The sequence below is a fragment of the Mytilus californianus genome, unplaced genomic scaffold, assembly GCF_021869535.1.
Source record: "Mytilus californianus isolate M0D057914Y unplaced genomic scaffold, xbMytCali1.0.p SCAF_5, whole genome shotgun sequence".
In the NCBI taxonomy this organism is placed as follows: Eukaryota; Metazoa; Mollusca; class Bivalvia; order Mytilida; family Mytilidae; genus Mytilus; species Mytilus californianus.
This window is the reverse complement of record NW_026262701.1, coordinates 103,396,812-103,422,734: the sequence shown is the minus strand read 5'-3', so window position 1 is coordinate 103,422,734 and position 25,923 is coordinate 103,396,812. Positions and strand designations below refer to the sequence as shown.

General features: G+C 31.4%; 1 protein-coding gene across 1 annotated transcript in view; it reads right to left on the bottom strand.

Moving 5' to 3' along the window:
- The window catches only part of LOC127700407 (inositol 1,4,5-trisphosphate receptor type 2-like), a 162,621-nt gene that overhangs the window by 9,816 nt on the left and 126,882 nt on the right, over positions 1–25,923 (bottom strand). The window contains exons 36-62 of the mRNA XM_052203853.1: positions 25,664–25,828; positions 25,181–25,504; positions 23,417–23,604; positions 22,770–22,883; positions 22,426–22,510; positions 21,632–21,718; positions 21,265–21,369; positions 19,583–19,654; positions 18,089–18,218; positions 17,436–17,574; positions 15,358–15,516; positions 14,517–14,673; positions 13,953–14,050; positions 13,526–13,561; positions 12,595–12,694; positions 12,059–12,109; positions 11,162–11,371; positions 8,564–8,704; positions 7,923–8,072; positions 7,031–7,132; positions 6,611–6,694; positions 5,940–6,116; positions 5,489–5,588; positions 4,704–4,822; positions 4,201–4,370; positions 1,957–2,115; positions 1,419–1,580 (exon numbers count right to left, since the gene is read on the bottom strand). Coding sequence (XP_052059813.1) covers positions 1,419–1,580; positions 1,957–2,115; positions 4,201–4,370; positions 4,704–4,822; positions 5,489–5,588; positions 5,940–6,116; positions 6,611–6,694; positions 7,031–7,132; positions 7,923–8,072; positions 8,564–8,704; positions 11,162–11,371; positions 12,059–12,109; positions 12,595–12,694; positions 13,526–13,561; positions 13,953–14,050; positions 14,517–14,673; positions 15,358–15,516; positions 17,436–17,574; positions 18,089–18,218; positions 19,583–19,654; positions 21,265–21,369; positions 21,632–21,718; positions 22,426–22,510; positions 22,770–22,883; positions 23,417–23,604; positions 25,181–25,504; positions 25,664–25,828 — 3,584 coding nt within the window. The remainder of the gene's footprint in view (positions 1–1,418; positions 1,581–1,956; positions 2,116–4,200; positions 4,371–4,703; positions 4,823–5,488; positions 5,589–5,939; positions 6,117–6,610; positions 6,695–7,030; positions 7,133–7,922; positions 8,073–8,563; positions 8,705–11,161; positions 11,372–12,058; positions 12,110–12,594; positions 12,695–13,525; positions 13,562–13,952; positions 14,051–14,516; positions 14,674–15,357; positions 15,517–17,435; positions 17,575–18,088; positions 18,219–19,582; positions 19,655–21,264; positions 21,370–21,631; positions 21,719–22,425; positions 22,511–22,769; positions 22,884–23,416; positions 23,605–25,180; positions 25,505–25,663; positions 25,829–25,923) is intronic.

The window sequence follows — 25,923 nt, the reverse complement described above, 5'->3', positions numbered from 1 at the left end:
ACAGTATAAAATAATTGACATTATGATAGTAATTAATTTTTTTATGACTATTGTAAAACATTAATTACGCTTTTTGTAAGATGCAAAGATTTAAAATCCTTTTGAATTGAAACCACGCATGCCAAGTATTTTTTCATTCACGACCATTTAAAATTTAGATGTTTAGCTAATTTTGAGTACGCATCCCTGCTCATTGGTGCTCATACGTTACAAATGATTTTCATAAATGTAATGACTGATCAAACCTGTGAGACATACTGCACGTATACACTTTTGATTATATTCTATAATTATTAGGAATAAATTCAGTCCCAGTTTAACCTTAACAATGAATATTCTCTTAGTCTGGTAGTAAATATTAATGAAATTAGATATTTTTTTACAGAAAAATCCTTTTGTTTGATTATCTGTCTGCTCTCCGACCACTGTATATCCGACTTTAAATAAATATTTTTAACAGAAATATCGTTTTCCTAATTTTCTTCATGTTTTCCGACATTTTCTCATGCTATGATTGAAATACTAAATCTCAAATGTTAAACGTTCAGAAATAATCAGTTTATTCTGGGTCATTGTATGTCAATTAACTATTCCCAGGTTTATCAATACTACGCACACAACGAGTAGAGGGACCGTCTCAAAGCATGAATTATATTATTGCGTTATCATTATACTTGATATTTAATAAACATTCACATTATTAAAAACGCATGTGAAAGATTTTTGACTGCAACTTAGTCTTTATTGTTTTACTTTCCAATTTACTTTGATTATTGAAATATACAATGTCACGATGTAGCCTAGCCATAGAGGGGCCGTATCAAAGACGTAGATAACTACCTGTATAAATGATCGAAAAGTTTCGAGAGGTTTCGAGAATTTTGTTCTGATTTCCGGCCGAGAGATATCGAGTGGCCCATAGACAAATCCAAAACTCGCCAATATATAAGCGTGAACCCCTCAGGAAAATATTACAAAGTTATTGTGTACACAATGACCATTTTTCCGGCGGCGTCAATAACTTTTAAACTTAGTGATTAGATAATTTAAGAGAACCCACTAATTTTGGTATTCAGTTGTTCTACATTGTAACATTGTCATATCTTATTTCCACAGAAATGGTTAAGACCTGCAACTTCAATCATGGACCATTGAATTTAATTGTTTTGAATAGTTCACATGTTATAGTGTTGCCAATTTAATTTCATCATAATTATGCATATACTATCACAATTACATAAGGCATACCTCGTGTCTCATTCAATTGATTTCATGTAACCAATGATTCGAATTGACTTGATATATTAGTCTTATAATAATTAGTCCTCTCAATAAACCTATCATGCTTATAGCTCGTATATCCTAGATATAGAGAAAATCATTACTTTTAAAATACAGGTATTGAAAAGCAACTGTACCTGAATGGTGCCTTCATTTCCTCTCCACTTGGAAATCTTGGATGATTGGACAGGAAATAACTTACTAACACCATCAGAGAAAACAGATTATGGACACCTCCTAGTACGTACATTGTCAAAGAGAAGTTACTTTCACTCATATGCTCTATCCTAGGCTTTGGGCTGTCAAAAAAAAATCTAATACGATCGAAACAAGCATATTTGGAAAAAAGACAATTAATTAACTTTTATATATATTCATTATTTATATATTTCATTCCGTTTTCAAGTTAAATATTTCAAGTTTTCATATCAATTCAGATAATTATCTTGTATTTTTACAAGGTTATTCATATCATATATATTTGTGATTAGATGTAACCAGTAAGAAAATAAACTGAAGCAGTATATTGTGATTTTTACGGAAATATTACATATATATGTAAATATATTTCGGTACCGACAATCTTATCTCGAAAACTGAACCCATCGGTAAATTTGATAAACGTTTATTGTTTCCCCTTCTGTCTCAATGATTAAACATTGAAATAATACTTACTCTGATATTAAATTCCATGGTATAGTTGATACATTGGTACCATTGATAATAGCAGCAGTTTTTGTGACATCTTCCAATGATGCTTGTGCATTCCATGTTATCAACATTAGTAAGTTGATTGCTAGACTTAAGAATATAGCTCCATAGTTCCACAGCAACCTAACAAAGATAATATAAAGATTACATTAAACATGATTAAGACTAAATAATCAACAATAGCAAACAGTGTTTGTAATTAAATTCTGGTAAAGAGTAAAGGCAAAAGTAGTATCCCGGTGTTCAAAAGTCATAAATCGATTGAGAGAAAACAAATCCGGGTTACAAACCAAAACCGAAGGAAACACATCAACTATAACAGGAAAACAAAGGAACAACAGGAACACCGAAATGCAACAAAAACAAACGCCAACACACATAGAAACGAACTATTTGATAACAACTGCTATATTCCTGACTTGGTACAGGACATTTTAAGAAAAAATGGTGGATTGAACCTGGTTTCATGCCAAACCTCCCGCTTTATGACAATGTTAAAAAAATATCGCTAAAACACTACTTGACAGAAATACAGCACACACACACACAAGAACATTCATAACAGAGAAACGCACAAACAAATAATATAAAAGTCGACACAACATGCAAACCACAGAATAACAACGAACATATTCCATCAACGAAAAACACCACAAAAACTGTGACGCGCTTATGTTACTAACATGCAATCTCGAACTTTATACAATTAATTTCACAATATTCGTCCAAACAATTTTCATAAAAATGATGGTATGGAAAGGCAATTTTATAATTATTTGGACTACAAACGATAAGACACAACCGAAACCATAACAGAAACATCAAAATAAATCCATTAATGTTGGATGTACAAAACACCGAGACACGCCGGACAACATTGCAAATTCACATTCAGTATAACAGTCATATTTGGGAATATGACAATGATGGTACTGAAAGGCAATTTTATAATTATATGGACAACAAACGATACGACATAACACATTATTCAACCGAAACCATAACAAAAACATCAAAAATAAATACATGAATGTTGGATGTACAAAATACCGAGACACGTCTTATAGCAATGTAAATTCACCCTCTGTATAACAGTCTTATTCGGGAATAGAGCACTGTTGGTCTCATACGGATAAAAATTTTTGTTTTTTCAGTGTCAAGCGCCGGAGATGTGAAGTCTAGCGCTGTAGATTTAAAGTCATGCGCTGTAGATGTAAAGTCTAACACTGTAGATCTAAAATCCAGCACCGTAGATCAAAAGTCAGGCGCTAAGGATGTAAAGTCCAGCGCTGGCCATGTAAAGTCGAGCGATGTAGATATAAAATCTAGCACTTTTAATTTAAAGTCAAGCACAAGAGATGCAAAGTCCAGCGCTGGAGATCTAAAGTCTAGTGCTGTAACTAGTTATAAAATCCAGCGCTATAGATATAAAGCTAAACGCTTAAAAATACATTTTATTTCATTTATAGGTCGGACTTTATATCTCCAGCGATGGACTTTCCATCTCCAGCGCTGTACTTTATATCTACAGCCCCTGACTTAAAATTTCCAGCGCTTGATTATCGATCTGCAGCGCTAGACTTTAGATACAGCGCTGGGCTTTATATCTCCAGCGCTAGACTTTACATCTCCAGCGCTTGACACTAAATCTACAGCTCTAGACTTTATATCTCCAGCGATAGAATTTAAAAACAATTTAAAAACAACAACTCTTTATCTGTATGAGACCAATAGGGCTCCGTGTGCAGGTAATATATACTATTGAGATGTTTAATATACCAACTAAATCTACTGTTAAAACAAACCATTTCCCTGGCGTGATGTTACCTAGAAATGTTTCTTGAAAAAAATCTAAAAGATGTCAAAATTATAGCGTATAATAAATCACATGCATGACAGTGATATCTAATGTTTAAAACAAAACTAATCAAAGTTATCTGGCTTATAATTTGGTACGCAAGACGAGCATTTCGTCTACATAAGGATTTATCAGTTGCGCTCGAATCAACATAGTTAGAAGGTCAAAGTGAATACGAAGTTGAAGAGCATTATATATAAACCGAAAATTCAAAAAAGTTGTGCCAACTACGACAATCTATGCTCGGGGGTACAAAAACACCTCAGTGTGTCGAATAATTCAACATTTTATAATGGTGACAATATATTAATTATTATCTACTATTCATCTAAATTTTCTAGAAAACTAACCATCCTTTTGTAAACATCATAGCGATAGGATTATGTAGAATTTTTCGTTGATAACTTATATCCTGCATAATATCTTTTGTCCATCTTATGAGATCACGGATCTTGTTGCTTGGAGAGGATCGGTCAACCGTCCATTTAATCTTTTCTTTTACTTGGTCACGAAGATAATTCTAAAACATAGAGGAAATTAAGCAGTGACTAGAAGTTTATTTGCTAAAGTACCACACACTTTGTTAAATAAAAAAAAACAAATAGTGTAGTTTTGAAGTAATTGTTGAAAATATATTATGTCATTAATACATACGCATACATTTACCACACTTTAGCTGTGTCAATGAAAATTTCGATTATGTCGAAAATACTTGTAGTAGTTTTAAGTGTTTGTATATATAAACCGTATGATTACCGAAGTATATATGGAGCCCTAGATTTAAATACGAGACTGTACGTGATCAATAAAATTTACGAGATTTATAAAAATTACGATATTCATCATTTCTTACTTTGTTTTTCACCCTGAAGTTAACTTTTTGCAGTACATCGTCTTTGACTATTTCTATAGATGAAGAATTCTTTTTATAGAAATCAAATGCCTTCTGCTGTTCCGGTGTAATTTTTAAATCTAGAAAAAAGTAAATACGAATAAAATGCAATGTATGTAAAGGTAAAAATCAATACGATTGCAACATAAAAGTACAAAAACCAGAGGAGAGCATAATTACTGTCTTCATGAATATATGCACATATATATAACCTATGCATACGTCAAGTTCTAAATCGATAAAGTCTACATAAATTGAAAACAAAAATGTAAAATTCAAAATGTATATATAATACTGGGCATCATATAATATACATTGCTATTAATATCAAATAATTGAATGAAAATGATTTTTGTCTGTTGTCATAAATCATTTTGCTTTACCAATCACCATATTCAACTTATCGCTGGAATTTTACTTGTCATGAGCATCAAGTAATGTGTAGCTAGTAGTCCCACTCTAAAATTCATAAATTTCGCACTGATTTTCGTAAGGTTTGTGTATCTCAATAATTAGTTTTCTGTGTAGTGTGTTGTGTAATGATGTTTGTCTTTACGTCTCTTTTAGTCTAGGAATGAAGCTGTGTGTCCTTCTTCCACTCATGAATTTTGTTAGGCCCTTGGCATCTACTGACTATTTGTTCTCATAGAATCAAAATTCATTTAACAAAGTATAATGCGAATGTTGTGAATTAAGCCTTTTTAGGAAATAAAGCGTCATTTAAAACGGGATGCTTGTATACATACGTGATGAGAGATGAGGATCAATATCATTCATTCTGGCAAGAATAAGATAATACGAAAATCCAACATCCATCAAAGTGTCCTTCACAGTATTTTTGCCTTTCTGCAATACACAATATAACCATTTATATAAGAAATTGTAAGTTTACATGAGGCTATAGGATTTAACCTGTCCCAATCGCGAACTGTAGATAATATATATTCGAGGTTTCAATGATGTGTCACTGTCCTCATATGTAAATTCACAAACAGAAAATACAGTGAGACACCATAGGGTGCAAGCTCATAATGTATTATACAAATGAACAGTTATGCCTGATCGAACCACATTATAAAAGTCGAATTTCCGCCATTTACTAATTTAGATTGTCTTGGCATTTAAAAACCATTACCAAAAAAGCCCCCGAAAAGTACCTTCTTTATTTTTTGTGCAACACTAAAGTTAATCATTTACCATAACACCTTGAAGCAGACTTCCTCCTAAAGCAGCAATCGATTTTGCTGGTTGTAGAAAACTTCCATCAGTAGTTTTGCTGATGTCTTCTAATTTCGGTTTGTCAGTCTGATGTAGTGTGTAGCAAGATGTCATGCATCTGTATACTGCTTCTTTATCTATGGTATCCTTGACCTCCTGGAAAAAAGAATAATGTCGTTTTATATTCGAAAAATTATCGTTTTTCTTCCCCAGGCATAAATTGCCTAAGTCCTATTTGACACAATCTTTTGGAATGTTCCGTTTTATTGCTCTTCAAGTCTGTATTAGATTTGTCATTCCAATCGTTTTGATTCGAGCGTCACTGATGAGTCTATGTAGGATGGCTTACGAAGTTAAAAGCTCGGTATCTTTGATGAGTTTTTGCTATACTCTTTAAATGTCTAGGTAGAAACCTTCATTAAGTATCAGCTCCGGACAGTACAATACATACACGTAAACATTACGAAAAATAATAGAAAACATGGCAATATAATAAACTAGATGTTGCCTCACATACTAAAACCAGCTCAGTGTGTGAAGGCGTTTAGAAAAAAGTCTGTATAACTGTTCGTTGCAGGGCCATAAAAAGTTGAAAATGGAATGAAATATAAAATACTTGAACTTTCTTGTCTCTCTAGACTTGTACTTACTTTAGCAACTTGGGAGTTTCCTGGACCGTTTTCTTCAATGAGCGATATTATTAATGAAGAAATTGATTCTCTTAACTCAAGAATCTGGAAAGAAAATAGACGAAACGGTTCATATTAGGCTTGTGCATATTTAGTTCTATTGAAGATACATTTTGAAAATACACATTTTTTTTTTCTTATTTTTGACTTCCATTTGTAGCATTTTATTTAAATATAAACCGTCTTCGTTTCTATACAATTGGCCATACAAGATACTTCATTTTGCCTTTTTGTTTATAATTCTTACATCTTTGTGTAAAACATATTTGTAATATCTTTAGGATTTATTAGATATAAAAGACCAAAATATTTTACTAAATACATCTTTAATCTGTAATAAACAATTATACTCTTCAAAAGTCATAAATACAGCATAAATACCTTTTCAGGTGGACAGTCAGCAATGTCGCCAGCCCGGAGAATAAAGTTTATATAGTCAACAACTTTTCTATCATACACAACCACACGGTTTTCTTGGTTTCCCTATAAGGACAAACGAAAATAATTTAATCATTGATTTAATATTGAATCGTTAAACAAAAAACTCTTTTACGGCTCTATATAAGAGATATAAATAATATAATCGTTGGCAATGTACAATTTGCTTATTCAAAAAACAAACAACACAATGTCTTTATTAGATGCTCTTCATTGTGAGTGTATCCTCGATCAACCGCCTGTCCATTAAAATCAATTTTGTACTTTACTTTAAATTTAGGTAATTAATAAAGTTTAGACATATTTGTGTTACTAGTACTGTATTTTTCATTAGATATAAGTGTTGAAAGACAGGAGTTTATAAAAATGTATCTCGATAAAAGTCTAAAATATATCATATGGACACAATATTGATTTATTCTAATCCTGCAGAGTATAAATTTATAGCACAATTATCTAAGTTGGAAAATGTCGACGCACCCGGTCTTCTCCGTTTTGAGATCATTCGATACTCTACTACTTTTGTTTGCTGTGATATTCTAAATGTAATCTTAAACTTCGAAAAAAATAAAGTATTTTTAATGCTTCTACCCTAGAATTGATCCGATTCTGATAATTCTGTTTAGGACATAATTTTTAAGCAATATCAGGTTGAAAATTTTAACCTTTAATTATGTATTGTTAGAAGGAATAGATAACACATGCTTCTTCTTTCCATATCGGCAGTCAAAATTAAATACAACAGTGATATCCCCGATAGGCTTAGAGCTGCCAAGAACCGGTAATTTTTTCATATTTGTAATGATACACCTACCAATGTTCATGAAATACTTACAGCACAAAATTCATTCAGCGTAGAAAAGATCTGTATGATTAATGCTATGGTCTTACTATTAACAGTGGAATATACAACATTCAAAAACTGAGCAGTTTCCCCAACAATATTGAAAGATTTTACGTTGTCTGGTTGCTCCCTCATATATGTCTGAAAATGAATAAATAATTAAAAGATATTCAACTATGTTATCTAAATAAGGACTTAAAGATTATGAATATTTTGACGGCGAATGGTATGATATTACTATTTTAATTGTTTGAAGATGAACAAAAAATACATAAGTTAGTTATATTTAAGGATAATTGGCTGTTTTTTTTTATATTATCCAGTTGGTTCTCACATGCTCTTTATATTTGAAAACTAGGAACAATTTGAAAATCGATAAAATTCCATGAATATTGTGACGTCTTCTTGATTCGGATTTTGTATGCGCACAACTTTTAATATACTAATCACTAACGGATATCTTGAACTAAATGCAAATTTGCAGAAAATTGGGCTCAATTAGCCCTTATTAAACACCATTTCCTTCATCTATAATAATTTATGAATTACTGTATTTAGGCAAGAAAATGGAATTTCTCTGCTCAAATATAAATTATATTTACACAATGAATAGTGCTTCTTTTAAAACTAACCTGTAGATCTGTGTTTTGTCCATCGCAAACTCTTGCTAGAAGCTTCAGCACCAATTCTATGTATCCATCATCTTTATACTCTAACATATCTCCTACCCCATCATCCATTGAATTTATCAGTTCCACTGCAGCCTTTTCATCCTTATAAAATAAACAAAAACACAATCCTTATTTAATTATTTTTCTGTACCTCAGGTTTAATAAAGAAGGCACTTTGAAATGTTGTAATACATATACAAGTGATATATATCTATATATTCTATATTTTAGTGCAACATTTGCAATACATTATTACTTTATAATATAATTGATTACACAATTGTTTTGTTTCTGCTTAATATACTAACAAAATACAAAACGCTTTTAGGAATAGAAAAAAACAAATCCGTATTGCATAGTTTTGATAAAATACATCCATGAAATATTATTTGTTTATTAGCTTAAAAGTATACAATAAACACGTATTAAATATTTACTAATCGTATATTGTATTTAAAAACAACTTAGACAGGCACTATGTAACGAATATATCTTACCGACTACCTTAACAGGTGGTATTGAGACTAGTGGCCTATCAAAGTGATCAAGTCTCCAATTCCGTTAGTATTAAGAACATACTTCCATTGGTCTATACAAAAACTAATGCCAACAATAACAACTTGTTAGCTTTAAATGTGTTTTATGAATTTATTTCAATCGTTCATCATCAATTTCTCTTCTGTTAAAACCATTAAGATTTTTCCTCAACACCGTGTTGTTTTTATAAAGGGACGTAACACTACTACTAACCGTGTATTGAAATAAGCCCCGCCTACTAACCCAATATGGAACCCTACTAACCCAATATGGAACCCTACTAACCCAATATGGAATATACACGGTCTCCACGCGGTTGCTTTTAACCAATTATATTCCTATAAATGTATAGGAAGTAAGATATTACTTCTGATATCGTTGGAATTCATAAAAATGCTAGACAATACAATACAAACTACTGCAAGAGAAGAAAAAAACAGTTCATTTTGCAATTGTTGGATAGAGCATTGATTTTACAGTCATACCTTGTTAGAACCTTCTGATTACCAGTGGATACGTATTTGACATTACGATTCCCTTTCATTCGTTATTACTTTGTAGTTTACTTATAGATTTTAAAGATGAATAGACACATATGTGTTCTTCATCTATTTATTAAACTAAAACTGACAATTCAGAAAAATTATTAGATTTTTATGAGAAATGGATAATGTCTATTATTTGTGATAGGTCCTATTAACTTAAAACGATTTGAAGCTTAACATATTGTATAAACATCTGTCAATTATTGAAGACTGTATGTTGTCCTCTAAACTTTTATGGTCAAATTTGTCGCTTAATTGCTGACATTGGCGCATACCCTACATCTGCTTTTATTCATATGCAAACATTTTTGATGATTGTAATGTTGAAAGTTTATTGATACAATAGTATAACACAAATACCGAACTCCAAGGCAAATTCAAAAAGGGGTCGTCCATAAAAACGGACAAAATCAAACGTTATCAATCAATGGAACAAGTGAAAAACAACTGCTATAGTCCTGACTTATTACAGGCATTTTCCGTAGAAAATGGTGTGTTAAACCTGGTTTTATAGCTTGCTAAACCTCCCATTTGTATGATAGTTGTTTATAGTTCTGTTTTATTGACAAAATTGGGTAAGTTACCCAAACAAACATAACATATGAAATTTACAAAGCAAGGTCTTACAAAACTACACTACTTACCAAACAAAACATACTGATAATAATGTGATACTGGGTTTTATGAGATATGAAACATTTGGATGTTTATGTTTAATTGATTCCATGATCAATGATAAATGAAAACTAATGAATGAAATGATGTAATTTAAAGCCATTATTTGATTGAGTAATAGAAATGATGCGCAAGAGGATGATAATACGAATGCAAGAATATTTTATAGTGATGAAAAAAAAACTATTTACCAAAATGTCAACAGATATTTCCTCCATCTGCAGGCATGGTTCTGAATACTGTATGCATAAGAATTTAAAGTAATGTCTATTTCAGTAAATGAAATTTACAAAGTACTATAAATTTAAAGCGTACTATAGGTTGCATTAGAAGTCGAAACGCATTGCATGATCTATCGAATAGAGAAAGCATTTCTATCCTACATTGGAATACTACTTATTTAATTTCGCCTGAATGGGTATGGCTACTATGGCAACGTAACCAAGGCGCATTCTGCCGAAGCAAATGGTGTTTTTATAAGGATTTAGCAACGTTTTGTCACATTCTTATAGTAGTATTAACTAGACATCAATGTTACTATTTGCATTTATGGGATCAAATAAAAAGTAAATAGTGTAATACGTGGACGATCGTGTAAAATAAATGAATTAGGTTACTATTTGAAAAATTCAGTGTGATTTTAATGTAGTGAATGATAAATAGCAGTCATATTCAAGCAGATAAAATGACTGTTACCGTTTATGTTAATGTAAAAATGTAGTAAAACAGCTGACAAGTAAATCACCGATGATTTTGCTTATAAATGTAACTTTTCTAACAGAATATGAACTATATAGCTTACATCTAATGATACATCGACCATTTCTACATCTTTAGAATATTCAACTGGTGTATCAGGTGATTTTAGTAGGGCTTCATTACTGTTATCACGTGAAATACCATTAGAGTGAATTAGATTTGGTGGCTTCCTGTTTTCTGGTGGTTTCTTTTTCTTCTTAGATTTCTTCCGCTTTTTTAGTGGCAATGGTTCCTTTGCTCTACTAAGTGCACTCTAAGATCAACAAATATTTTCAAATGAGTTAAAGACTTTTGCAAGGCACGAAATTATCTTTATCAACATAGCGTCATACGCAGGCAGGTTTATTTTTAATTTTTTATTTGTTCTGAAAACACATGTCATATCAAGGTTGTTAAATAACAGATCAATTCCTGTTGATAGTTATTGTTAATGTAATTATTGTACATGAAAATAGAGATAGTGTTACGAAAAATTTCGATTTCTAAACCAACATGAACGATGTGTCAACAAGACATGAAAGTCCAATGCCGCATCAAAATTGATTATTACTATAATTTTCATTTTGTAATAACACTAACAGTACCAATTTTACAGAATCAGATGCTCATTTAGACAATACATGTCTCTTCACTGATTCTCGATGCCAAACTATTAAAGGTGCATGCGTAGTTATTCGGTAGACTACGAAGAACAAACGGGATCTTCAACTCCTCATTTTCCCACAAATGTGTACAATGTTAAAAAAACGAACCACAAATAGTTACTAAAGACATTTTTAACAATATCGTTGGCTATAAAATATGTAATTCTGAATTTTGTCGGTTAGTCTTTTTATCTGTGCATATATACGTATTGGTCTAATAAAAGATTTATCTTTTTCATTTCACCAGTATTATTTTATTTATCAACAATGACATTCTAATACCATTCATGACTTACCCATCCCTGCATTTTATCTCTTTTTAACCGTAGTTCGTATGTTTGTATCATCTGCAATATCACAAATACAGAAAAAGTATATATTAAATACACAAAAAAAGTAAAAACAAATACCGAACTCCTCTGAAATTTCGAAACTGAAACGGCAAAAGCAAAAGCTCAAACACATCAAACGAAAGGAAAACAACTGTCATATTCCTCACTTGGTACAGGCATTTCCTTATTTCTAAACTGACTATAATGTATACAAATTTATTATTATACAAATAAGTCAACTCTATTTTTCCTACGATGATTTATATGTTTAGGTTAACATACTACAATAACTGGTTTGATTCAAACATATTTCATATCAATTCACAATTTTGGTGTTTCAACATGTCCATTTCTTGTCAAAAGTTGCCACATTGGGAACCATACCAAATCTTCCTTTTTTTATTACGCTGACTTTAGTTGTCGTTAATTTATTATGGTATTTAATACCTGTATATCAAATACTAAAATCATATACGACATATGCACTTGAAATATCTTACTTGTAAAGCTCTTTTCCCTGCTGAGATACTTGTCTGAAAACTTGTAAGATTTGACATAATGTCTTTCACCCTTGCTTGATGCTGGGCAAGTAATGACCTCCTAAAATATATCAATTTAATCTTGTTAACAGCTTGGTATCTTTGATGAGGAATTTGTATACATAATAATTTTGGAATTGCATCAGAGAAGAATTATGTTTAAAGTGTTTTTATTGTTCAAAGTAAATCAAAGCCTGTATGATTAAAACTGATCATTTTGTAAAATTCAAAGCAAATGTAATACAAATTAATTGTCACAAAAGTTTTTTTTTCATACCTATATACAAATTTACTATTTTTAAATTCAATAAAGAGTTTGTGCAATATTCTTAACAACTGACAAAATAAAGAAAAACGAATGAAAGTCATGTATCGTGCACCTGTAACAATCATTAAAACCATCAACAATGTAAACATTATCACTACAAACAACTAATTTAAATTTGTATTTCTTATTATGAATACTTGAAAAGAATCGAAAATTAGTGTAAGTGTCTATGAAATTATATTTGAAAGATGAAAAAAGTAATAATTTTTTTTTATTTTCATAATCGGTGCTAAGAAATCTCTGACGAACAAGGTTTCATATGATTTTCTTTTTAAATCCGTTATATCTTTACAAGATTGAAACGTTAATCTTCTTTGCACATTACAAAATATTCTAATTTCCATTACCTCTAATTGAACAAAATCAATTAAACCAACTGAAAATAGCTAAGAGGCTCTTCTAAACATAATAGGGATACATGTAAGTGTAAAAATGGTTCTCAACACGATATCTAATATCTATGAAATGTATTTCTATTTTGATTGTAAGGGTGTCCTATTGAATTTCTCTACTCTATATAAAACATAAAAAATAAATAAAATGTTCAATCCATGCACTTTATACCCTTTCTTTTCCTGGTGTTTCCGTCTTGCAAGGAACCTAATATTTCAAAACATCATTCAAAAGGTCACCAATGCGCAGAAACAAGGTTATTCTGTATGTTACTTTCAACAGTGTTATGATATGCATGGTATAATACTTGATCTTAAACATGGTTATTTTCATTTAGTGGATTTGAGTATATATAATTATTCTGCAATATCAAAAACAAAACAGTGTATGAGTGAAAATAAATTAAACGCAAATGAAAACTTCATAGTAAAATGTTTATAAAAATTATAATCATGCATATATATATATATAATTGTTCTGTTTAATACAATTGTAGTGTGTTACAACTGACAAAATACATGTCACAAATTGAAAATAACTAAATTCATAAGAATATTGAAAATATCATGTTATATCAAATATTTCTTATAACGCTTACTTTTCCTTAATCGAATTTGTTGATATCTGCATTCTATCACGAACAGCCATGAAAAACACTTCTTCACGTGTCGAGAGGAAGTAGTCGAGCAAAGATTTCTACAAATATATAAATTTATGTTATTGTAATGATGAGTTTCTTACCAAATATAGACTTCATTAAAGAAAAATGTATGAACAAAAATACCAAACTCCAAGGTAGATCTAAGAAGGGGAAGCCCATCAAGCCTGACAAAATCAAACGTTTGACTATATTAACCAACAGAAAGAATGGAACAAAACTGTCATAATTCCGACTTAGTTAGTTTAATTAAATGAATGTAAACGGAAAATGTTATCTAATTCATTTAAATTGTGCAAAATAAAACTAGCTACATTTGGACATGAAGATATTGTAAAAGAGTTAAAGAGAGTGCAATACTAAATTACTATGCACAATAACTATTTACAACTAGTAAATTTTGAGCAGTTTTATGTAATATCGTTCATCATTATCATTTTATCATAGAATAAATAAACACAATCTTTGTTAAGATATTTGTGTTCTGAAATTATTTTGACTGACCTGAACGTCTCGGTTGGCATTGAACAACATCAAACTCAAGAATGCCAGGACCTCTCTAACAATGGCATCACTTCGTCTAGCTATATGTGGAAGAACTTTACCAACAAAATCGTGAGAATTTATAGCTGTCTGAACTTCTTTGATATTTGCAAGTTGCCTTAAAATAATGAAGAATAATAATCCAAGCCTGTACTCTGAAATGTGTTAACCTTTTAGAAAATATTAATGTTACACGCATATTGATAGAAATTAACATTTCCATCACATATCACAATAATATTAAGATAATTCATATTTTTAATTAAATTTGTACTGCACCAGGAACACACTTATAACAAGTATGATTTTTCATAAGCAAATGAACAATTGATTTTTTCTTTTATAACCGTGAACATTTTAAATAAAATAATAGGCACAACATGACGAACTCACTATATATTGTGGGACTCTTCAGGATGTGTGACTCGATCAAAACAAGTCGAGAATATTTAGTCAAAAGCAGAAACCCACGCTAAAGTAGAATTACTGTCCAAAGTTTGTCTTTTGAACGGCAACAATTGGCCCCGAAATGAATATGGCCAATTCGAGTTAGTGTCTAAGTCTACCAATTATGTTACTATAAATCTCCTAAGTGTTTTATTGTTTCAACAGTTTTATCCTGGGTGTGCAAGCAGAATTTCTTGCTGGATGTAACTCAACAAGAAATCAAACAATAACTATATGTTATTAAATGAATCTAGTATATTTGTCTTATCATAGAAAAATAGACATTTTATCCAAAAAAGCATAATTGCCGACGGCGTGTATAATGCGTCGTCATTTAAATATAATTTTGTCTCACTTTTTTATGACTGCATCTGAAGCATATTGATCCCAATCATCTCGAAGTTTTCTTTCTTCTTGGTGAATAAAAGTTCTGAGAATTTGTAAACATTTTATGTCGAGATCTTCTTGTGATACTGTTGCTGTTGTTGATGTTAGGATTTGTCTAGATGAAATCCTACAGAGATATACCATTAAGATTAAATTTTGAAATGTAATTACAAATGTTTACATAGGATGAACAAATACATTTCATTAGACGAAAAGCGCGTCTTGATTACACACTTTTAGTACTTGTATCTATGATGAGTTAATTTACAACCACTAGGCCGATGCCACTCCCGATGGAGGTTTCGTCCCCGATTGTATCAGCAGTCCAGTAGTCAACACTTCTGTGTTGACATTAATTATCATTGATTTAGTCATAATAAGAAATTTAATGTTAACAAAACTTTGCATTTTTTGAAATACTCAGGATTTTCTACCCCAGGAATAGACTTCCTTAGCTGCATTCGACAAAATCTTTTGAACTTTGGGTCTTCAATGCTCTTCAGCTTCTTACTTTATTTGGCCTTTTTAACTTTTTTGATTCGAGCGTCACTAATGAGTCTTTTGTTGACGAAACGGGTGATACTAACCTGGTATCAATGACGAATTTATTTCAAGGATTAAACATGTCAAAATACTTACCTTCTATGCAGAACAAGCCTTTCGAGTTTACAAATATTTTGTGGTATTAAACCGATTTTGTGAATAAAAACGTCGACAGCCAATTAATCAATTTATTTCAATTATTTATACTATAGTAAGTATCGTGGGATTGTTTGATGTGTGCTCCCAAGTGAATTGTCAATACCTATCTCCAATACCAAGCAGTTTATGTATTGTGGTTTACACACAATATTTTGTTTGGGGCTTCATCTGCGGGGACAATAACATATGGGTTACGAATGCATAATAGGTGCCTTAGTAATATTTGGGTCTTTTAAGATTGAGGTAGCGTGAGTTAAGTTTTTTTTATTCTAATTTGTATCAACAACATCACAGCCTTAACACATTCGGAAAGGGTATTTATGCCTACTTTTTCAAGTTTAGTATATTGCCGTGCATGATCGTCGACTGAATCAGTATTTCAAAATAGTGTTTCCAATTAATGGATCTAGGGTAATGGTATTTCGGGCCTTTGGATAACACATATCGCAGAGAAGTATTATTGACAATGTTTATATATGAAGGGGGAACTATTGCACGTGCAGTCAGGATGTTAAGAATCTAAGTCGTCAATATTCATTAGGTCCTACAACTCATGTTATTAAGAATGTTAGTCGCTATTGATAGGCATAAAATATGACAGGTACATACTGATCTTTAAAGTAAGGAGTTTTTTTTCGATTGCACTGACTTATGATAAAGGATATTGTCTAAAATGATGTTAATGAGACTTTTGTTGGTAAGCATTTATTACCGGATAAGTGTTATAAAAATATTCGCCTTTGAGTAGTTGAATATAAAAATAACTTTTTGTAGCGTGACATACGTTGCATAAAAAAGTATAACAATAATACCGAACTCTAAGGCAAATTCAAAAGGGGAAGTCCAAAATCGGACAAAATCAAACGCTATCAATCAATGGAACAAGTGAAAAAGAACTGCTACTGCATGTTATTGTTATTTACTAAGCATAGTTGCACAATAAGGTTTCAAATTTTTCTCTTGATATCGAATAGATTATTGAAATGTCAGACCGTAATTTCAATATTGATACAACTGAAAAGTTACAGAAATTGGAAATAACCTTTTTAATTTTAATACTTCCAGATCTTGAAGGATGATTTTATAGGCAATTAGTTTAAACAGTATTCTCCAGCCGCTCATATTAAATAAAGATAGAAAAAATTATGCAGAGTGTTAACGTTGTGGTATAACTTAATTTCCGAAAAAAGATCGATTAAGTGCTGTTGTTTTAACATTAAATTATCATTTCAGATAGGGTTTTTACATTGTACTGATTCAATTGTTTATCTTAAATGTAAGTATCGTAAGTATATGTTTGCAAAAAACTGTCGAAAGAAGGTGTATGAAATTTGCTTCACTCACTCTAACTGCTGCAGTAGTTTTTTTGCTAATTGGAACTTCTTGGAAATATTTTTTTCGTGTGGTTCACAAAAGCATTTCACTAAACTTTGAAATTCTTCTCCAAGAGGTAGCTCTTCATTAGTTCCAATCTCTGTATATTCTATATTTGGAAGTAAGAACATGTAATAAAATCATTGTTTGCCTCTGCAAGCAACATTCAAGCAAGAAATGTATATAGTTTATCACGATTTCAAATGCACACCAGGAGGATCTCAATATATCTATAATAAATAAAAATTGATAAAGTAAGACCGTGGAAGCTACTAAAACTGTCTTGTAAAATACAAGCTTCAATACTGATGATTTATTTTTGTTTCACTCCAAAATCAGATAAGTACAGGAAAACACATTAAGCTTAAGTTTTATCTGAATAGTTTGCTCAGGTATTGGTAAAAACTGAGTCTTTTCTGTTATACTTGTAATTATTCATTCATATCTTTGTTTGTAAATATGACTTGCAAAAATGCGTAAACACAACCTTGACCATGTAATCAATATTTGCAAATTGTTTACTCTAAAAAAATGTTTTTACCAATCTACTTGACCCATAAGTGATCATAGCTACATCATAATGAAAAGCATTCATTAAGTTAATCCAATGGTATTTTACTTACCTCTTTTAGATTTATACTTCATTTGTGCTTGAACAGTGTTGTGGCCTCTATGAATAATGCTGTTATTTTTGGCAAATGTATGAAATTTGGCATTCAATTCCAGTTCATTGCAGTAATACTCCATATTTCCCTGCATAATTTATAGTTTTGCATGATTTTGATTATCTAATTAGATAAGGAAAAGAAAATAACATTGCCAAAAGCCTCTCCGACATTATCTTTTTTTTCTGAATAGTTTCACAAGGTCGTTTGTGATCACTTCCCCTCTCATATACTTACGAAATTTAATTATGTAGATATTAATATCAAACGTGTTTTCTTAACTTAATACGTTTTCAAATCGACAGAAGAGCTGTGTTGCGAACGTTTCCTCTGTTGACACCATTTTCCCGTCATAGTACAAACTAAGTCTTAAGTAATTCATTTTAATATTTCCTCATAACCAGAAAACCATGTAGATCCGTTAACTTTGCATACAGATATGCAAATAAGAACTTTTATCAACAAATTCACATTTGTGACACTACTGATCACACCAATATGAACAAACTCACAATTCAGAATATACAAACACCAAATAAAGCTCGATTGGATATGTACTTGACTTGCACATGGTCAAAACAACACGACCAGGAGTGGCTAAATATACCAATGGATTATTCAAACTCATAAGACGAAAAAAAACTGAAAATGTCATGGCAAAAAAACGAAAAACGACAAAAAAGACATACAACAATTCACAAAACAACAAAAAAACATAGAAACTAAGCAGCAACTCGAACCCCAACAAAAACCACGGTTGATTTCAAGTGCTCCGGAAGGGTGAGCAAATCCTGCTGCATATGTAGCACACCCGATGATAAGTCTTAATACGGCAGATTACATTCAAAAAAAGAGGACGGAATTATGGTTACGACAATTGGAAGATATCACAGGTTCACAAGTAGGAAGCTGAAATCATCTCTTTTGTTGTAAAATTTTGTTCTCAACCGACCCTCATTGTCAATTCCAAGATGTCAGATATGAGGCAGACTTAGCTGTCTCTGTTGTATCCTATATCAATTTTTTAATACAGAAAAACTTAATTTTTTTCTAATTTGAATCATGACATAATAATAAATGAAACATGTATTATTTCGATTTTTTCAGTCTCTTTTAAATCCTTGACTTTTAGCATTTTTGGATTTGAGCTTACTGGTAAAGGAAAATTTAGAAAAATGCTACGGATGCAACAAATTTATAAAGTGCTATTTTAATTTCACTATATAAGTACATTACCGTTTTTTATCGGCTAGATCCCAATTGTTCCATCACACAACACATGTCTAAAATGCCTGCAAATCTTACGATGTGACCTGGTTTTAAGTTTGAATTATGTTTTGCAGACTTGTTTTTCTCTGACTTTTTACATTTTGTCTTCACATGACTTGTCTTTAATTTGATAATTTGTCATTAACACCAAATTCAAAATTTTAATTAGATAAGTAAACATACCTTTCTTACATCACTCTTAGTATCTGCTAGTCTCATTTGTTGTGTAAATTTATCCAAAGCACCAATATTAGCCTAAAAAGAATTATTCAACATATTTGAAGAAATTTTAATTAACAGTTTTCTAGCTTAGACTTCTTTAATTATTGGAAGGAAAATACTTAAACCTGTAATCAGGGGGTAAATTGGAAAAAAGAGCTCAACATTGTATGTTTACAAAGTTTTGGTTGCTGGACCCAATTTATTGGCACATTAAAAGAGAGGTGAAAGATACCAAAAGGGTATTCAAACTCATAAGTCGAAACAAAATGACAATACCATGGCATAAAACCTATTATGTCTGTTTCAGTTGCTCACCAAATGTTATCATTATAACGGAATTATAAGCAACTGTCAAACAAGTGGGAGGTTTGGCTAGCTATAAAAACCTGGTTTTACCCACATTGTTTTTTCGTTCTGTTGGTTAATAACGTTATATTTTGTAAGTTTTTATAGAGTTCGGTATTTTGTTATGCTTTATTTCAAATGAACAAGTCCTTTGCTTTTCGTGTTTTTTTGCTGTTCATGTACTGATTTTGTATCATGAATGGATACTCCATATCCTTTCCTTTCTATTTAGTAAAGTTTAGTTTTTTTCTTACAATGAAAAGCTTGATATTTTAAAAGAGAATATTTTCGAAACAAAACAAAAACAAAAAAACCAAAAAAGTGCTTTCTGTGCCTAAACTTTGCAAATGAAACAATTATGTATTTTTAAAACGATATGTGTACATATAGTGACGCAAAAATATTGGATGGGTTTTTGACCATGTTTCATACCACAATAGTCGGAGCTCATTACTGACATGATTTTTTAACACACTTTTGCAATTAAATTCGCCGTTTACAAATTGAGAAGTCATTTAAAAAACTAAGGTTTCAACTCCCTCAGGCAAAGTTGATTTTAGATGAATTTTTTTATTCGTTTAGGCCACGTTCGATCATATAATTCTTGCGTGTTAAGGAAGTAATACATCCTTGGCTTTCACTTTTGTTGGTATGAGGGTTCCTGATGACGGAAAATTCAGAAACGCGATTTGTACGCCACACATTTATTAAGTGAAAGTTTGATTTATCACGTACTGCAAGATTTTTCAATGAAGTATATCCAAATAATTGTTTAAGAGGATTTCGGTTAGAACTTTTCTCAACCGACCAAAGCTGCATGTGTCTCATAAATGACTTTGTTAGTCACACAACACTTGCATTACATATAAATGCTTCCTAACGATTTTCATGGGCACAACACTTGTGTCTTGAATAACTTTCTTCATGTACGCCTAATACCAAGGGTTTGGAAAGCAAAAATAACAAACCTTTTTAAAAGACCATCAATTTCGAATTGACTTAAAAAAGGAAAGAAAGACATAACAAAAACCTTCTGGTCTGATAGATATATTAACATTAATAGAACTATAACTTTATTTACAATAGTACCATCTAACTCATACCTAGTATGTCATACAATCTTCAGACAGATGATACTCTACGTAACTAGCAGTCCTCCATCTGCGGCATCAAAACAGTGCTAATACACAAATATTTTCATAATGTAAAGCACTAAGAGAAAAAAGTCAATCGCCAAACCGACTAGATCCTATCCTTTTTTCGTATGTACCTGTGTCGTGAAAGTTGAATACACTTACCGATTTTGGAGCAGTTGATGATGATATTAAAATTGTAACGGTTGCCACAAGTGATTTCATATGTGCTGGTGATGTCAACAAAGAGCCTATTGACTCGCACAGCGACTGAAATATATAGAACATGACCATTTATTTCATAATACAAAAAAATTATGAATGTTACGTAGGGATAAATATTTTCTGTCATATTACAGTAAAATGTAAAACTGTCAAGATCCGTATTTCTACCAATATTAAGAAAAGACAATTAGATGAAAACCCGAAGAAATATAAGGAAGACGCAATTAACATAGCATCTATCCAGTAATTTCGAATACGTATTTATTTCTCATGCTATAGTTATATTAATTCTCATAATAACACATACCGCAAATCCACTAGCAAGTGTATCTGTATGATCCAGTTCAGTCGGGTATAGGTCTTTGTCAAGTGAATAAAATATTGAATAGAATACCTTGAATATACAAAATTTAATTTCAAAAAGATTTCATATGACTTTCTACTAAATGCCGATTTTGTTCTAGGAGCAACTTCTTCTTTTGAATAAATACCAATAATCATCAATTACATACTAATGCTCGTGCTACCAGAATATATATCAGTGTATCAGAACCTAAATATAGGAATATGTCGGTGCAAGCGTAACAGGTAAAATGTTTGCAGTACCATTTGATAAAAGCAAGTCAAAAATCTACGTAAAAATCTACATACGAAATTATATAACATTATATAACATGGTTTCAATCCACCATTTTCTACATAAGAAAATGCCTGTACCAAGTCAGGAATATGACAGTTGTTATCCATTCGTTTGATGTGTTTGAGCTTTTAATTTTGCCATTTGATTAGGGACTTTCCTTTTTGAATTTTCCTCGGAGTTCAGTATTTTAGTGATTTTACTTTTTTCATATGAATAATTTACTGTTTACAAATCTATATGTTGTAGAGAAAGACATAGCTGGCCATTCTCTTTGATGATGCAGTAATATGACTGAACATCAACTGAAAAACGCGACTAATGTTAACCAATAAAACTTGCACTTATAACGGATATATATATAGTAAAAATATGATCTATAAAATATGTTTCCTTATCCTTCATATTATAAGCGCAGAAAACTACATTTAAAACGCAATATTTTTAAATCCTTTAGATATTACCTCAAGGAAAGGCAACACAGCATCTAATATAAAGAAAATATTGCCATGTAAAATTTCTTTAGGGTCATCTTCATCCGCTACAAAACTGTAAGAAACAAATGTATTTGAAAGTTAAATTTATTAAACAAATACAACAAGAAAATAAGAGCATTCGCAAATATAAAATATTCGGGATAAAGTGTAATTAGCTGTAATTTAGCTGTTTTATTCGTCTATTTTATGTTCCTGATGGAGGTAAATCATGAAATAGGTTCTAAATATATAAAGTGCGATTTTCAATTATTCATAAACGGTCTTTTATAGAGAAACAAATCATAAATTTAAATAAGTAAGAACAACCATACCTGAAATCTGGCGGTGATTTGAGTAAACTGACGGTTCGTTCTGAATGTCGAGACATGGTATCAGATATCTGATTAATTGAACCTGCTACAGCCGAAATGAAGTCCCACAAATCTCTGTAATAAAAGTTAAGCATAATTATTACCTGCTTGATAGTAAATCATTCCGTTTTATAAACTAAGCCTACTTCCAAATAGTTCATATATAACATTTATATCGTTGCTTAAAATAACTCTGAAATTATATTGGTGTTTGGATATTTTTTTTTATTATTAAAACTTGCATTTATAAGACACACGTTGCATCTAAATACATGATTAAATTAGGGTGTTTTTGGTTCAGTGATATTTTGTTGAACGTAAAAGAGAGGCGAATGATACCAAAGTAATATTGAAACCCATAGGTCGAAGGCAAACTAACAACACCATACAAAAATGAGAAACGACGAAAAGACAAATAGTCTACAAAACATGACATAAGACTGAGCAACACGAACCCAAATAACAGTCGGGTGTGATTGCATGTGCTCCGGAAGGTAAGCAGAATCTGCTTCACATGTGACACTCTTAGTGTTGCTAATGTCAGTATACTTTCGATATATAACTTATATATGCATCCAACAAATAGACATCTTTCTCTGACCACTTACTTATCATGTTGCAGATCAGCCCCTCCGCTTTCGACGAGATTTCCAACTGGCTTCATATACACCCATATCATGAATTTCACAAAAGGTTTCTTCAGATTATTGTCTATTGATATATGATTCATCACCCATAATAGATCCTGAACAGGGAGTATCGTTTGACACAATGATTCTATGAACTTATTCTCTCCCTGTAAGGTACAAACATGTTATTTAGAATATGTATATTACTCATTGTAATTATTTACGTCAACAAGACATGCATGTAGACAACGTCTAACCTCTGAGCTGCCAGTAGAGCTACATATAATTAAAAAATCAATACGGATGGTCTGATAGTATCAAACACTTGCATTGTTATTGAACCAAATTTAATGTCATCTGTCTGGAAATTAATTACTTTGATATTTATTCATTTGTTAAATTTGGAACGAAACAGTATATGTCCATATATATAATTCGTCTAACAGCCCAACAATGGTAGATCTGTAAATTTGCGTTAGCAAATTTTTTGTTCTTCCCTGGCCGGGATTCGAACTCATGCTACTGAGATATCGTAGCAACAAATCGCCTTGCACTGTGCCCAACGCTCTAGACCACTCGACCACCTAGGCTTTACAATAATAAAGCTTTCGATGGCCGGGTGTTACCTTTCCTCGTCAGTTTTAATCTAGCATCGTAACACAGTACATGACATGTAAGGCATGAAGATGGAATTGTTACAGATCAGCTGAATTATCTATTGCAAAGGCTCCTACAAATTAATGTAGGATGCATACAAGGCTCTCCATATATATATATATATATATATATATATACTTGATGATTTAAGAACCACTCCAAACGACATCCATGAGAACAATTAGGCTTTGTATAGACACTTTCTACTGACTTAATATAAACAGATAAGTTTAACGTCCATCTGTATGACAGTCCTTTCTGATTTATTTTTTTCTCATAATATTTGGGGCAACACAGACGTCCCTGACCACACTTTATTTTGTAGTATTACATGCCTTTCAACTAAATGAACGGATCATGCAAACGTTGTAGTAATGGTTCTTTGACGTTAGAACGATCATGTTACACTCCAATATATTTCCCAACCAACCGGATGTCAGTTACATATCCTGTATAGGCAAACGGTTGCCTCTCAACAATAAGTGTTGAGGATTATGACTTTTCAACATACAGAAAGCGCATTAATTGAACAAACGTTTAGAACCATAACAATCTCAGTATTAAATATATAGCATAACCAACCATTTAAGTACCTAACAATACACTTAGATAGCTGATACTGATTTGCCCGACATGAAAAATATACAAACAACATCCAACTGATTCATGTACCGAAAACAATTACAAAACCACGACTGAAATTTGTTACTTTACAATTTTCATGGTCATCAACTTAGTGAATCTCTACATTGTTCTGTATGATAACATTCTGCTTATGATGATAACATATGTTTCCTCTGTTTTAATGTCGTTTTCAACCATTGTCCATTTGACATTATGATTGGTTTAGTTGTGTTGAAGTCATGATGCATACTCCTGGATTTGACTGAAATTCCATAATAGGCGATACGTGGGTGGAATAAAGTACTTACTCTATCCACGCACCTGGTAACGTTTCTTTTTGAAAAAGCGATTTAGATTGTTTTCAAATCCATGTTTGCTTTTTTTTAAATTTTTGAAGGGATATTCTACCTGCATTTTCTAATAAAAAAATTAAGTACTAGTCAACTGTTAAGATATAATTACCTCTGCACATGTAGCTAGAAGGTCCACCAATCGGACATAGTAAGCTAAATGTCCCTTTTCCCTTTTATTTGTCAGAATTTGTTCCCTCATATCTCGTGGCTGGTCAAGAACATATGCAGCTTTTCTATAATTTTGCATTATGTATTTCATAACAAGCGCCTGATTTCTCTTTATTGTTAAGTCAAGTCCGTCCACTTTCACAAGGACATTTAAAAGTTCTAAAAATTCTGGTGCCTCCTGTTGATAGTCAGCTGCCAACAGTACAATTTTTTGAATTTGTTTTGATGACACTTTCAAGCATGTACTTTGATTAGCAACAAATAGCTGTAAAATAAGCAGACGGAATAAACAAATATTTTACTTGTCAAAAGCATGCTAAATGCTACAATTTGAAAAAAAAAATGATTTAAAATAAAACAACAATTGATCTAATATATAATAGTGTGTGTATTTGTCAGTATCTAAAGTTATAAAATAACATACCTCCTTGAGTGCCAGTGCTAAATCTGATGGTACAATCTGAACCGATAAAAGTGTATCCAGATGTTGAAACAGCTTTTCTTGAACTTCTTTGTTTTCTCTGGCTAGAAGCTTCATCAGCCACAATGTTTTAGAAAATATTTTCTTCATACCTTGGTACTGTTGTTCCTGATTTAAAGAAACAAAATTTTTAAATACTGACTGGATAATGGTTTTTTTCTTAATCAACATCATATTCTTTAAATATACTTATATGATTTGCC